Source organism: Podarcis liolepis (genome assembly GCF_965112155.1).
Source record: "Podarcis liolepis genome assembly, chromosome: 3".
NCBI lineage: Eukaryota > Metazoa > Chordata > Lepidosauria > Squamata > Lacertidae > Podarcis > Podarcis liolepis.
In genome coordinates, this window is record NC_139557.1 from 84,155,359 (window position 1) to 84,171,157 (window position 15,799).

The following is a 15,799-nucleotide window of genomic DNA, read 5'->3' on the forward strand; positions in this document are numbered from 1 at the left end:
TTTTGCTTCAGAATAATAGGATCAGAAATATAAAGATGGGATTTGGAGGGGGGGGTTAAGCCAACTTATCCTTTCTTCCATGTATTCAGAATAATGGTCAAATCTGTACTTGCTTCCATAGAGTTAAAATGTTTAACTTTTGATTCAATTGTTATGATGTCATACTAGGAAGCATGTCTATAGCTGACATATTGAAACATGACAGTATCTAATATCAAAGAGGTGGTTAATATTTATGGTCAGAAATGGTTTCTCCAAACCATAAGTTGTTTACAAAGAATACCTGTTACCCTTACAGCAAAGCAACTTAGCTTGCGGGTATTCCTTGATACATCTTTGTCATCAGAAGTCCAAGTGTGGCTAGGAGTGCCTTTCATCTGTTTTGTCGGGTTCGCCAGCTACGACTGTTCCTGTACAGGGATAGGAAGAACGCTGTAGTCCATGCGCTGATAACCTTGCAGCTAAACTGCTGTAATGTGCTTTGTGCGGAACTGCCCTCTGGCCTGGTTTGGAAGCAGGAGGCAAGATTTCTGATGAGGGCATCTGGCCAACAATATGTGACACCATAGTTAAAGCATCTGTCGGGTTTGAGGTTCTTGCGTTAATCTACAGATTCCTGAACAACTTAGTCCTGCATAATTCAGGAACTGCCCTGAACCCTTGCATTCCAGCTCAGTCACTGAGATAATATGTTGGAGTCTTGTTAGTTGTACCCCAAGTTGGTGATGCTCATTTGACAACAACAGGGAGCCAAACCTTGAGGGTCATTGGCTCAGTCTTGTGGAGTACTCTACTGATAAGGATTCAGCAGGTTTCTTCTGTTCCAACTTTTAAACACCTGCTGAAAACTTTTCTGTTCCATTAGGTTTACGCAGACAATTAAGAATACATCTTTACGCAATAGTCATTTGAGTTCTGATTTTAACTTTTTATGTGGCTTTTATTGTATAGGTTTTACATACAGTTGTTGTGAACTGTATTTTATTTATTAATTAGCAGCATATACATATTTTTATAAATAAACTGCTGGAGATCTGACTCGTAACATGTGCCAGGGTTTGATCATCCACCACATTATCCCAGTCTTTCTCCCTAATACGTATAAACAGTATGAACACAGGGTTTAAATGACCGCTTCCACAGCACAAAATGGATTTTGTGGTGAGGCCATATTAAAGTGCTTTTTGAAAAGGATTATAATATATATCTAGCAAGAGACTAGAGTAGTTTTAATTAGCTTTACAGACCACATTTTGGAAATAATAATAATAATAAATAATTTTTATTTATACCCCGCCCTCCCCAGCCAAGGCCGGGCTCAGGTTAGGGTTCCTGGTGTATGCAGCATGCCACTATGCAGTCATAGACCACAAAAACTCACAATAGGAGATACTGTTTGTGGCTCCTTAGAACAAACTTATTTGGACTGATTGTAGTTTTTTAAAGTGTAGCCAAAGCTGGCATCTAGTCAACTAGTTCCAGGACACTGAACATGCTACAAAATCCATAATGCCTAAGCAAGCTTCATCTGCAAATATTGCAGCCACACCGATCTTCTCTTTACATTGGACAAATAACCTTCATTAGAGAGATTTAAGGAATTTGGAACAGGCATTTCAGGACATGGTAGATGACTTGACCATATACAGTGACAAGGGATACAATGAGAGTTGTGATAAGGTTCAAAGAACCTGCTGAGAATGCTTCCTGCTGACAGCTTCATTTGGCAAAATGATCGTCTAGTGAGAACACTACTGTGGAAAGTGATTGCTGTATCATCTTTTCTATGCTGTGTGATTCTTCTGGGCCATTAAACAAAACAAGTGTTATTTTAAATAATAAGCAATGCTCTGATGTCCATTGAGGTAACCTTACATGTCTAAGTGCATTAGAAAATCAAGTTGCTTATGTTCCAGTAAGACCTAGGAGATTTAAATTCCATAAGATCCCATTAAAGTTGAAGCATAGACATCCTTATGTAAGACACTTTATTGTTGTATTGCAACCTGAACATTGTCTTATAAGATTGCTATCTGAGAGCAATTAAAATTGTCAGTAGGTGGGGGAATTGCTGCATAACGTACACAATAGTGTGTCAGTCACCAGGTAGTTTTGATATTCTAAGTAATTACATTGTTCTGTGCTCAAGTCGTTAACATCTTTTTGTTTTTGTGTTTTATATAATAATTTTTATTAGTTTTCAATTACAGTCCAATAATGGCCTCATTATAACAATACCAATATTGAATACAATTATTAATACCAATCATTCAAATACCGAATTATATAATTTATATTAAGTGGCCTCCTGCATGCTAGATTTGATGGTTTGGTGATTTTCTTTATTTTTGCATTCCAAAATCTTATTAATTTTAATTACACTCCAGTCCATAATAATACTCCATAATAATAATTCCTTATACAACACCCGCAATATTCAACTTCTATTCATGTTGACACATTAAATGATTTATAAAACTACAGGTGAAGAACTCAAACAATATCCTTGTTCTTCCTATGTGTGGCAATTATTCTGTCCGTGGTGTTTCTTCCTGTCCTTGTAAGATGTTATGTCTTCCTTTCCCCCAGTTGTTGCTGTTATCCGTCATGCCTTGGGCGGAGCTGATATCCCATTGTTGTTCCAGAAATTTCTCTTACCGCTCCATCCCGTGCTTTAACAACAGTTGCAAAAGTCAGTCTGTCCCAAATAACCTGCTGTCACCATTTTTCCTCTCAGCCTGGGAAGAAGAGCGGTCTTGAACTGCAGATGACTTAATAAAGAACCTTATCAGTTCGTTGGCAGTTCAAAGACTTTTTTCATCCTTTCTTCCAGCTGAAGATAATATGAGCAATTATACTTCCAATTAAATTAAATTCCAAGTTCTCTTAGTGTTATTCAGTTCACTTCGTAAATAATAAAGGATGGAGAAGAATCAGCTCTTAAGTTTCCATTGTAAACCTTTTGCAAAATAAAGTTTCCCTCCCTTTTTCCTTTTTTTTTACACACACAGTTCCACTTGATATTATATTCCACGTTTATAATCCAATTTCTTCCATCCTCGCTTTTACAAATATAATTTGAACTAACATTCAGGGGAGGGTTACTGAATCATAAATGTAGAGAAGAAAACTTTGAATGAAGAAACCATGGGCTTCCTCCCCCCCCCCCCGTCTTTTGCACTGAATGAAGTCTTATCTCAAGTTCAAACCTTAAAGTCTTTGCAGTTGGTTTCTTCCGCAGTTTGTGATCTCATCTCTTCTAGCATCCTATAGCATAGATCCTGGGGGTGAAAGCCACTTACCAAAGCTGCTTAGAATCCATGGTTAAGGGGGACTTTTAACAACCCATGCTCAAAGAATCAGAATAAAGAGACTCTAGTGTTTACTAGGTTATTATTTGGCTTCTGATTCCTGAATATGAAATGAAGTGATTCTAGATAGTAGGATGATTTATTTTTCTTTTTACTAGCCACAGGTGTCAAGCACACATAACAGTGCAACCACAGAAGAACAGCAGCTTTACTGGGCTAAAGGCACTGGGTTTGGAACTGGTTCTACTGCTTCTGGATGGGATGTGGAACAAGCTTTAACTAAACAAAGACTGGAAGAAGAACACGTCACGTGTCTCTTACAGGTACTGGAGAACAGCACAACATTCATACATTGCCCAAAAATACCATTTGGTTTCTTACGTGTATTGGCTGATAAGTTGTGTTTTAGTGCATTTTCCACTTGCATGGTCTAAAGACCCTGTCTGCAAGTCAGAAAACCTTGTGTCTAACTCTTGGGCATGCAACTCAGCTTCATTATTCCTCTCTTCCTTTCAGACTTTATGTTGCATAATGAACCTTTTAAAACACTTGGATGTTCGAAAAATATTATTTGCAGCACATTTGTAGCTCCTCCCTTCTTTGGGAAGAGGGAATGAAATTGACATTTTTTAAGGTGGTGTTTGTAATGGGAGTTCTTAAATTCCCCATTAAAATTGCTGTTTTAAAATCATAAAGAATTCTGAACTTTTTTGTTCTAAATATATATTTTTTGTCTGTCTAGTAATAAAAAGTTTATAATATTGGATTTCTTATTCATCAGATATATCACATACTCAGTTTAATAAGCGTCTAATTGTTATCTTTCAGCTCACGTTCTATATGACTTGTTCTACTATTATTAATCTAATTTTGACTCAATGTTTTTAAACTGCTCAGGTTTTGGCTAGCTACATAAATCCTGCAGGCAGCACATCAAATGGAGATGTCCAGTCCAGCCACGAAAGTAGAGGACAAAACAGCAATGCCCTTCCGTCAGTTCTGCTAGAACTACTTAGTCAATCATGTCTTATTCCAGCAATGTCATCTTATCTCCGCAATGATTCAGGTAATGTACTGCTCTTTGTTTTTAAAAACAGCACGTTCTAGTCTGGTAAATACATTTCAGGTTTTTATAAAAGTTGCTTTAGATATCAAATTCAAATGTAGCATTTGAAGTTTGGGTAATGTGTGAGAAATTAGTGGCTTGAAGCTGAACATAATTAGTCTAGAAGCAAGTAGATGTGCAGTTTGGCTGCGAGGTATTTTGTGTTGGCGGTGCATATTTCCCACTTCTTACTCCTGTTTTCTTATGTAAATGTGTACTATTTAACTTTCATGTCCACTGTCTATATGCAAGTACTGCAGTGATAAGCACTAGAAGCTTCCACAAACACTATACAATGCTATCTTTTGGCAGTAGGACTCAGAATTGTTGCAGGTTGAGGGTCTGTCAGCATATTATGTCTCATTCCAATGTCAGCAGTTACCAAATATATATAGTTCCTCTTCCTGTTGGGTGTGTGCATCCTTGCTTTCTGCAAAGCTGCTTCTGTTGACCTTTGAAGCTCTTGCTGAAGTGCAATTAAGCATGAGGAATTTGTCAAATGTGGAAATAGGACTTGCCCTGTGTGCACATTAAAGCACTTTAGTGTAGGGTTTTTGAATTAGTTGAATTCTGTTTGTTCGGCCATAAGGAAAGATCCCAGCCCTATTTGAGCACAATTCGATAATCCTACAACTGCTGAACTAAGGTTCGAATTCAGTGTAGTGCTATAGCAAATATTCTGTCAGTGCAAGGATTTCTTCCTGTGCAATGGAACTTTCTCTCCCTGTCCTCTCCCTGAATGAAACCTAAATCGGTTCTCTCAGCCTTGTGGAGCAGATTTGTGGATAGCACAGAGGGAGTTGAGAGAAAGTCCCATTGCATAGACTTGCACAATTATTTAGTTGAATACCACCCCATAGGTGTTTTTGGACTTGACTTACACTCTACTGCTTTTTCTTCATGATGAAAGTTACTGTGATTTGAAGTTTAATTTCATTAATAAGGCTCTTGCAAGTTTTTTTTTTTGTCATTGCCCAAATGCTTTGTCAGGTTCACTGACCTTTTAAAATTAATTCTTGTATGTTGCATGAGTACGCACTATACTTCCCATATGATCTTTCCAGAGTACTCGGTAGTATATTTTGCCAGCAGTTTCTGTAGCTAGCTCCTTAGCAATACGCATTTCCTATTACAAAAAAATGTTTTTTATATCTACATTCTATATCAATATTATCTATACATTTTCAAGTTTATAGTTAATTTTAACCCAGATTCTGACCATATCTACTTAGAAGTCAGTCAGTACTGTCAATTTTCATGCAACTGCTTCCATAAGTATGCTTAGGGTTGCAGACGTCATCTTTTTGCCCTGCCAAAGAAGATTATCCAGTGGTTCATAAGGTATCAGTAGGTTAGCATTTGTATTGCCAGGGATGGGGAACCTGTGACTCTTCAGATGTTGTACTCAGACTCATTATCTCTGACCACTGGCCATGCTGGCTGGGGCTGATGGAAGTTGGGAATCAAAGAATAAGTAGAGGGCCACAGGTTCCCTTTCCCTGTACAATTGTACCTCGGTTTAAGAACGATTTGGTTTACAAACTCTGTAAAACCAGAAATAGTGTCTTGTTTTGAGAACTTTACTGTAGTCTAAGAATGGAATTGGAATGGTGGAAGGGCACCAGCGGTGGGAGGCCTCATTAGGGAAAGTGTGCCTCAGTTTAAGAACGGTTTCGGTTTAAGAATGGACCTCCGGAACGGATTAAGTTCATAAACCAAGGTACCACTGTATTATGGATCCCATGGAGTCTCATTTAAGGTTTATTGTCTCCTATTTCTAAGCATGTGACTCGAATTGTTAATGCCATGATCTCAAATGAAGCAGTTCTACACAAATTCAGATCTTTGCATGCTTTGTTGAAATAAGCAGATAGAAGCAGGAGTCTTGAACCTTTTAAAAACCAAGCATCCAGTTAGCCCAAGAGAACCCACTTTTCATCCAGATATAGATATCTAAATCCACTGTATAAATTTATACAGTTTATACTTTGGTCTTCTTAGAAAAATACACAAGCGAAAACTGATGACTGGTGGTATTGCTACTGGTGTTAGCCCAGCTTAGGTCAACATGACACAGGTGTGCATCTTGAAATGCCATTTGACAATTTATAGACTGACAGAGGAAGCAAGCTACATTTAAACCGATAGTTATGGACATAGAAGCAGTTAATGGTGAACAGCTATTGCCCTGAGGTCCACATTCAGTATCTGGTTGGCTGCTGTGGGGAGCACAGAGTTGGACTAAATGGGTCTCTCTTCTGATCCAGCTGGGCTTTCCTTAAAGTGGTAATGTGTTCTAATGTGTTCTACTCAGAATAAACCCACTAAAATGAATCCATTGTTTTAGATGGGTTTTCTCTGAGTATGACTTGGATGGATATCACTCAGCATAATTAGGTGGTCTGTCCTATTTCTGTTAAACACTTGAGCTGAATCACAGCAGATGGCTTGGCTGTTGGGATTTTGATAGCGAATGGGAAGCACAGTTGCCTTGAGCCTCCTGTCAAACTCCCCATTATCTTTCTCGCCTTCCTTCATTGTGGGGTTAACTGTTTCATTTCAGTGTTGGGCAAGGTGCATAAGTTCTGTATTTTAGACATTTTGGAGGAGTGTGAGGCATAAGAAATTGAGAATGATTAACATTGGCAAGCATATCTTTATTCTATTTCCCAGTGTTACATTTTTAAAAACCTTGATCTGAAGGCCATCCTCCCTCTTACATGAACTATATCAGTGCCAGAACAAGGTCTGCTGGAAAGAAAAGCAACTCCTTGCTTTTTGAATGGGATGAAGGAAATGTTGTTGTTGTTGTTGTTGTTGTTGTTGTTGTTGTTGTTGTTGTTGTTGAAAATAATGTGTTTGTCCCCAATATTTGCCATTATTTTCTCATTATTAATATGATTAACACTCATTCAAGTGTTATGCCTAGTGCCACTCTCCAGCTACACCAAAAGTCTTTAAAATACATTCAGTTGTAACTAAGCTGCATTAAGTGATTTAAAAGTGTATATTTAAAATATCTTAATGCTGTTTTTCAGGACTGAGGTCCTTTCAAGGCAGCTCAAAGTAAAAACTATGCATTCACACATTAGACTTACTTTAAGAGGCTTATTCTGTAAATGTGGCAAATGAACGAGTTGGTCTACTACAAGATCCCAGTGCACTGATTTGTTTCCTTTTCATTCTGCATACCCTCTAAGGAGTTCAGGGCAGCATGCTAACTGAAATGTCTGCCATTTTATCATTGCAGTCACCCTGTGTAGTACCTTAAGCAAAGTGATAGTGTCTGACCCAGATAACCCAGGGAGCTTCATTGCTCAAAGAGAAATTTGAATTTGGGTTTGATAAGCCCAAGTTGACCACAGCAGCCACTGCTCCACACTTTCTGGATGATGCATGTGTCTACAGCGGAAGTGTAGAAGAGTGGGCTGGCTGGAAAACTAGGAAGCCATAAAAGATTGCCTAACAGCCAAGCAAGTGGCAGGAACCAGTCATGGTAATACTGAACTTGGTGGGTGGAAAATGGGAAGACTTGTTTGCAGTTTGGAGGGTTCCTGTTCACTGTTCCAGCTAGCTAAACACACTTTCCACAGTGCTCCATTCTGTGTTTTCCCACCTGGGTTTTCATTCTGCCCCACAGCAGCCAGTCAATATTCTGTGTCCACTGAGCATGCTAAGTCTTCATGTGGCTGTTTTGGGGATCCTCACAGGGTTTTTTCCTAAACATTTTTGTACTTCTGCAAACTTTGGGATTCTTCCAAGCCTGCAGCTATCTCTTTGTTTGTGCATGGGTGGTGCTGTTTTGGTTACATGGACAACCAGCATTCACAAGCTCCACAATTCAAGTACAGAGCAGTTCATGTACACAGCTCCCTGAAGCTGCCTAATTGTCTGCTTGTGGTTTGTGGCTGCCCTGTCCTTTCTAGCCCCAAGTAAGCCAGAGTCCCTGCCCAATACAGTATTTTGAACAAAAGTGAAACAAAGCATCCCTTTTTGGATATCCTACATAATAGTGCATTTATAGTTGCCAACTGTTTTAGCCAGTTAAGTTTCTGGCTTCCAACAGAGGCATCATTTAAATTAGGAAAATAACACAAACATACATATTGCAAACCCACAGCACATTGTTTGTAGAATGCAATGCATCCTAGTTAGCTTGGCCGATTAATAACATCAGACCCAGACCTATACTGTTAGTGAGCTTCAGAATGAAAACAGGAGGGGGGGAAACCCATGTCCAATATGTAGCTGGTTAGATTTTAAAGGAGTGGGGAATGTATTTCAGCTTGAGGGCTGCATTCCCTTCTGGGCAGCCCTCTGGGGGCCATACACCAATGGTGGAGAGAGTAGCTTGTGCCAATTTTGCCTTTGTACGGTAAGCTGGTTTACACACACACACACACACACACACACACCCTCTGTATTCTCTATCCAGACAAGCAAGAGGCATTATCAGGTCACATTCCAGGTAGGCAAAAACACTTGAAATGCCAAACAGGACCAATGAGGGGGGTGGCTTGGGAGAGGCTTGTCTGAGGGCAAGCAGATGCCTGGAGGGCTTATTCAGACCCTGGGCCTGAGGTTGCCCAGCCATGATGAAATGTGCTCCCACGTAAGAGTCCAAAATGCGGTTGCATTTTCAATGTGTTTGGTCTGTAGATGGCATCAATTTGCTGCAGTAGTAATGAAATTCCTACCTACTTAAGTGATGGGCCAGGCTTAATAGCTTAATCAATTTCTTGTACTGATGAATCACTCAAACCCTATATCTTAAATCATAATTGAAATCATTCTAAAATACCTTCAGATAGCTCCTAATACTAAGCCCTTCTCTTTGCATTTTCCCCTTGCATTGTATATGCTTTGTTGATTGGTTTAGACCTGCTCATTCAATTAAAATGTTACGAAAACATGCTGTGGTAATTGCTGCTTATCGGACTGGCACAGTTACAAATAGTCACACATTTTTACTAATGTTGTTTATATGGAGGGGTGATTACCTGTTTTCTCTATGTCTAGGGTAAAATCTAGTGATATGCATGCATGGGCAGGACAGCTATTCGTGGTTTGGATTTCGCCTTCCTCTCTTCCCCCCACATGCCCCTGAAATCACTCTACAGGGGGCTGCAGAGGGAGGAGAGGGAGTTGAAGCCTCGTTCTTTTCACCCAGCATTGGAATTCACCTCTTGTTCATTTAAAAACAGGTGGGGGAAGAAAAAGTGTATCCTCCTGTGGTATCCTAATTGTATGGCTTAGGGAAAGTGGTGAATGTGAGCAGTGTTTAAATTGTGGCTGCTGTGCGAATTATGGAAGGTTGGGTTGAGGAAGGATATTAACATCTATTTACACAAAAAACATGGTTACTTGTGCTTTGCATTTGATGTACAATATCCTTATAGTTTGAGCTTAGAAGTAAATCAAGGAAACATTGTTTAGCATTGTAATATGGCTTATTCCACTTAAAACTATAACTATGTGTCCAGCTTCTGCTTGTATCATCTTGCCTTTCATGGCCCACTTCTTTCTTTCTGATCCCAAATATGGCCTCCCTGTTGCATGCCAGGGAAATAAAGCTCCTCTGTGCTCCTAAAATCCTTTTTATATCTCTGAGTACTTGGCTAGTCTCCCATGCATTAGTTTAGATATTCGCAATAAACATGGTTTAATTTAGATTAAGGAATCAGTGCTTTCACTGGGGAGAGAATTTGGTTCCTGGGAGGACTGAGATCAACCCACCTATCTCTAGGCCCCAGTTCCCCACCTATAAAGTGACCTTCATGGTGCTTTAGGAATGAGCATTATGTAAAAGATTAAATAGCAGTAGATGGCAACAGCCTTGTTCTGTATCTGCTCTTATTATAAATATTTTATTTTTTTAAAAAAAAATGTGTGTGTGTGTGTATGTATATTTATATCTCTCATTTAATAAATTGCTCCCCCCCCAAAAAAAAAAGATAGCATCCTGGAACTAGAAGCATGGAGCCCTAGTTTCCGAATTATTCTGAATTTTAAAAGCTTTATTCAGAGGATGGCCTGGCAGTACTATGAAGATGGTCCTTTTAAAGTATTGGTTTGGTTTGAAAGTAGAATGTGAAAAAATGGAATTTGTATGTACATTTTCCTTCAGAAATAATAGTGGCTCAACAGCACAGCCCTATGCCTGTTAGAAGGAAATCCCAATGGGTTCAATGCAGATTAGTCCCAAGTAAGTGTGGATTTGATTGCAGCTTAAGTTTGTATCCTTCCAAACTCTACAATAACTTCCTTTGATTTATTCGATGGCATTTTAAGTATGTTAACCCAGGCCATAGGCAGTATGCAACTTGGAGAAAGAAACTCTCTGGTTTGGTTACTTACATGCAACTCAAAATTCCAATTAATCAAGTTGAATCCTGACTAAGTTAGTTGGACTTTAGTCCTATTTAAATAAATGGAACTTGCCACGTTGATTTCAGTGGAAAACAAAGTTCACGTAACAAGTTCCAGCTCATTGTATTTGTTTTCTGAATCTAGCTGAATTAAGAATTTCTGTAGCTTCTTTCAAACACATTCACTTTAAGCTATGAGAGAGCCTTTAAAAAAATTAAGGTCATTTTAAAAAATGGATGAACCTATCCAAAGAAATGCAAATTACGTTTTGTTGTACAAATATTTTTAAATGTTCTCTTTTGTATAGAACATCTCTCACAGGCATGGGTGAAAAATTGATATCCAAAGGCAAATATATTGACATGATTGGCAGCTGTATAATGATTAAAAGTATTGCTGAAGAATAGTCATTTAAAATTTTATTTTCTCATAATACAGTACTTTACAGTGCTCTTTTTTCTACACTTCATATATAGTTGTGTAAATTTTAGCACATAATGATAGTTTTAAAACGAACTGGACTCCTCCCACCCTGGTTGTCCACCTACACAGAGGTACATAGTCACATATCCAAAAGCATAATCGGGTCAAGTAAATAAAACATCTTGGAGGAAGGTTGTATGGCACCATTATCTTTTTTTTTTTTTACCTGCTTATATATGCCTTGCATATTCATTGGCAGTAGAATGCCATACGCACCTCCAGTATTTGAGCTTCCGCAGTCATCAGTGAGAAGTTGAATATCTGTCATTTCTATAATTTAGTAGTCTTAACTGGGTTCACAGACGTGTTTTGCAGTCACTGGTCTTGTGCCTCTAAATAGGCACTTCTCACTGGAATGTGTTTGATAGACTCTGTTTCCTGTTGGGTAGGGTTCACCAACCTTGCTTGCCATTGCTGGTCTTTTTGCACTATGTGCTGCTCCGAGTTGCTAGAAAACCATCAGAGTGTTGTGTAGATGTAAACAAAAACAATTACAAATAGATTAAGCACTGTTCCGATGATTCCCAGCAGAGCTAGAACAGATTCCTCCTTTTCCTCACTCTCTTCTTGCCTTTTTACGTCTTCTAGTGTTGTGATGGCAGAGCTCCTCATTTTTCCTGCAAATGTCTTCACCAGTGTTCCTACAGCTGGCTAAAAGGGAGAAGGAAAAATTACTCCACATAGTAACTTGGAATTGGTTCACACTCACTCTCTCTTCCACACACCCTTGGTCATTTGCCCCCTCCCCTCCTCAGTCTCTCTGTGTGTCTATACTGTTCTAGTGTGGCATTTTGTTTTTCACAATAGAGAATGGGAAATACAGGATGATTTAAATTAGGAACCTGTACCTTCTCTGCTTTAATACAGCTGTACTTCCTATTTTAAGAAAGTTGTTATCAGTTGTCTCTCCACTGATAGCCCAATCACTGGAAATAGCCAGGTGTTTATATATCTTTATGATGGGATACTGAAGTGCAAATTTCCTAATGTAGAAATGGTAAGTGTGGTTAGTCTTGTGAAAAAGTAGGCTAGTTTTAATAGGCTTTATAAATCCCCACAATTGTGTGCTTCCAGAACAAACACAAAATACAGAATGCATGCAATCCCCCTGAAAGAAAAATACATCGTAAAGATGTTTTCATCTGATTTTCATACATGTTTTTATACGTTACAGCGTTAGAAAGGCTTTGAAAGTGTGTGTCTCATGTGGAATATCAGCCATTTGGTAAATTGTCTGTTTTCTGTGATACTGAAATACATTTAAGCTGCATCCTGTACACATTTACCTGAAGCCCCTTGAACTCAGTAGGGCTTTCTTCTGAGTATGTGACTGTGCTGTAGTTAAAGCTTTTAGCTGCATAGTTCTGCCTATAATCTTAATGTGTTTTGGTATCAAGTGTGCAATTCTACTTATTTGCCGTCTGTTGCCTTTAAATGTTACTGTTGAAAATTTTTGTTAGTGTGGTCAGAATGTTATGCCTAATGGTTGTGCATGTTTACACACTTAACATTCAGAAAGACATTCTATGTTACAATGGTCTTGGCTTCTCCTGAAGTCTCATGGATCTTTTTATTATTACCCTTGCATTTAAAGGTAAAATGCTGGTAGCAATCAAAATAAATAAATTCATTTTTGAATAAAGATTTTTAAAAGCCTCTCTTACCCTACATTGCATCAGGAATAAAATCTCATCAGACATGCTGCTTACTCCTCACTGCAGTGGAGAAACAGCCTTATCTTCATGGAGGGCTGTTCTTTTCACTCAAAGCAGAAATCATATGCATGCATGAACAGTTTCTTGATAGATTAATCTGTGGATGCGATAATATTACAAAATCTTCCGAGAAATGTAGGCATTCTTTTGGTTATCCACTGAAACGATGCGCTGTTAGTAAAGAAACCTCTGCTCTGCATATCCAGGTTGTATGTTTCTTCCCTGTTTAAATATTGAAATCTTCCATAAGATGAAACATTTTCTGTGCAAACAGTGATTATAGCATTAAGGCTCCAGTTAAAATTTAATCTCCCACTTCTTGTCCTGTATATGTAGCTGTTCCCCAAGACATTCCAATAGAATGGTCGTTTGACATCTTCTCGATGTGGGTAACTCTCTGGATATGTTTCTCTCGTGTAGCTGAGTTGTAAATCCAAATGTAGCAGATATTAGTCTGTTTACATTTTTGTCCAGAAGGAAGGAAGTTTCTTGTTTCCTCTGGGGTTAGGAGTGTTGCACACCTGCATTCAAAGCATCTAACAAATAATTCCAAGGCATTCTTCGGAGCATTGCATAACTTAGCAGCCAGTCAAATCTGAGGAGTGGAATGACAGTGGCTTCAGTTGCATGCTGTAGTGAGTGGTGACATTGATTAAACATGCAGTTGGCACTTGCTGAATAAAGAACAAGCTACAAGTCACCCTTGCAGACAGGGAATTGCATAACAATACACGGTGGTTCTGCTGTTTCATTGTCAGGCCAGTCACATTTTAATCCAGTAACAACTGTGAAAGTGTACTGTGTAGAATAAAGCCAAGTTAGCTGTGTGTCAGGGTTTTCTGACAATGTGCTCTGTTACAAATAGATGACATTACGGCATTCATGCTGAAACAGGCTGCCTGGGTGCTGTTGTTTTTTTGGTCCCTTTCCTTCTGCTTCTTGTAGGCTATTGTTTTGGGATGGAATTTCCTTTTAATGTGCATTCATTCCTCTCCTGTGCTCTACCCGAAGAATACAGGTCAGTGTGAACGTTGTCAACATAATACAATTAACAAAAGAAAATGTTCGTCATCTATTGTGGTAGGTAGCATTAACTTGAAATAATTTGATGTATGAATTATGGATCTTAGTGTTTTTCAGGCTGGTGTGTGAGATTTGTGTGTAATACTTGTTCATTTTTTATTTTTATTTTTAGTATTTATACAGTAGTTAACTTTTGTAGGTGGCTGTCTCACTGGAAGGCATTTCAGTATTTATTCATTAACAGATACATGGAGAATGCTATTGAATGAAAACCGTGTTTGCTTGCATTCAGCGTCTGTGTGATGTACAGCTGGCTTTCCTTGTCTACAGATGTGTTCTTTCTGTGAACATTTTTTTAGGAGGGGCTCCTCCCAGGAAAACCTTGTGGTTTCTGTGATTTTCCTTTTAAAGGAATTAAAAGCCTCAAAAGGTGTGTGCAGAACAAAAGAATAGTGTTGCTGTTTAAAACTTGATATGTAACAGAGTCCGCAATAAAATGGAAACATATTCTAAAACTGCAGTACTAATAGTATGGCCTTCTTCAATGTAAAGCAACACTTTTTTTTTATAAAACTGACATTCTTAATACTAACTAAGCTTGGCATGAAGAATCTTAAGACATTTTCATGTCCAAAAGCAACTGGGGAAATGGTATTGAGACATGTGTTATCGTTTACATGACTTGAGTTCCATCATATATCCTACTCCTATTTTAAAAAGAGGGTGCATGTTCAAGCATGAGTACTGAAACAGAGTCCCTATGTTGATCTGTATGTGATTGATTCCTGCAAAACAAGCCTCTTTAAAATATGCTTTAAAAATACATGGAATTTAAATGCACGAAAGGAATTATCAACAGTTGTCTGGTATATATGTTTATTGGCTAGAAATAATATTTTATTTTGGAAAGAATTTAATATCCTTATAATAAATCAGTCAGCATGCTGTTCCGTAATACAAATCGATGTGCAATAGCAAAGAAGTCTCCAGGTGCTAATATGAAACTTGAATTTCCAGACCTGAATGCCTCCATTCTTTATCTATTTTAAGTGGATTTACTGGTAAAAAAACCCCCACTATATTTATCCTAATCTGTCTTCAGCCATATATCTGAGTTCTCTGGAATCCAAAAATGTGCGTGGTTGATCAAAACAATCAATTTACTAATGGTAGTAAAGTCAGATATCAATATTGTTCAAGTTAAATGTACATGTCTAACATTTAGGTAAATAATATTTGCTCCTGAACTCCTGAAGCAGCATGCAGAGCTATAAAAACAGACAATCCCTGCCCTCAAGCTTGCAATCGGAAAAGATACAGCACAAAAGGCAAATGGATTGGAAAAGAGAAGGAAATAAGCAAATTTAAGTACCAGTTCTTGGGTGCCAGTATCTTGCACAATCTGCTGGAATTTTAACAGTTCAAGGAGAACAGGAGCCAAAAGTTTCTGGTCTGGCCCTGAATCCTTTTTCTTCCCTGCTCTGCTGCAGCTTGATGGAGTGCCAGGTGACAATTGATGAGGGATGGAGGTGGCTTATCAGCTAAGCTGCCGATATTGGTAGCTCTGCATCTCCCGCTGCTCAATTAATAACTATTACTGAATTAAGAAATACTTAAGTGATTCTACCCCCCTCCCATAGCCTCTGTTGCCTCTGTTCCCATAGCCTCTGTTGGCAGTGGCTATCCTGAATGAGAATTGTTTGACGTTTTCTCTTCTTAAATTGAGCACATCTTCCTACCCACCATACTCCGCAACTTTTCTGTGTGAAGGGACTGCTGACATCAACAACAGC

The 15,799-nt window shown here is 38.5% G+C and overlaps 1 protein-coding gene and 1 long non-coding RNA gene across 19 annotated transcripts in view; one reads left to right on the forward strand and one right to left on the reverse strand.

Moving 5' to 3' along the window:
- BIRC6 (baculoviral IAP repeat containing 6) overlaps window positions 1-15,799 on the forward strand; it is a 141,332-nt gene that overhangs the window by 95,245 nt on the left and 30,288 nt on the right. For 15 of the 17 annotated variants that reach the window (XM_083497024.1, XM_083497035.1, XM_083497039.1 and 12 more), the window contains 2 exons: window positions 3,470-3,634; window positions 4,209-4,377. In XM_083497024.1, the coding sequence (XP_083353150.1) occupies window positions 3,470-3,634; window positions 4,209-4,377 (334 nt within the window). The remainder of the gene's footprint in view (window positions 1-3,469; window positions 3,635-4,208; window positions 4,378-15,799) is intronic. The other 2 variants (XM_083497033.1, XM_083497027.1) reach the window with 1 other exon arrangement.
- On the reverse strand, window positions 49-15,478 carry LOC310704087. Of its 2 annotated transcripts, XR_014524562.1 has the most exons (3): window positions 15,379-15,478; window positions 12,933-13,578; window positions 49-11,919 (listed from the first exon to the last, which is right to left on the reverse strand). It is a non-coding gene; the product is annotated as an uncharacterized lncRNA (long non-coding RNA). The 2 variants fall into 2 exon arrangements; XR_014524563.1 differs by lacking the exon at window positions 15,379-15,478 and having other exon boundaries at window positions 12,933-13,961.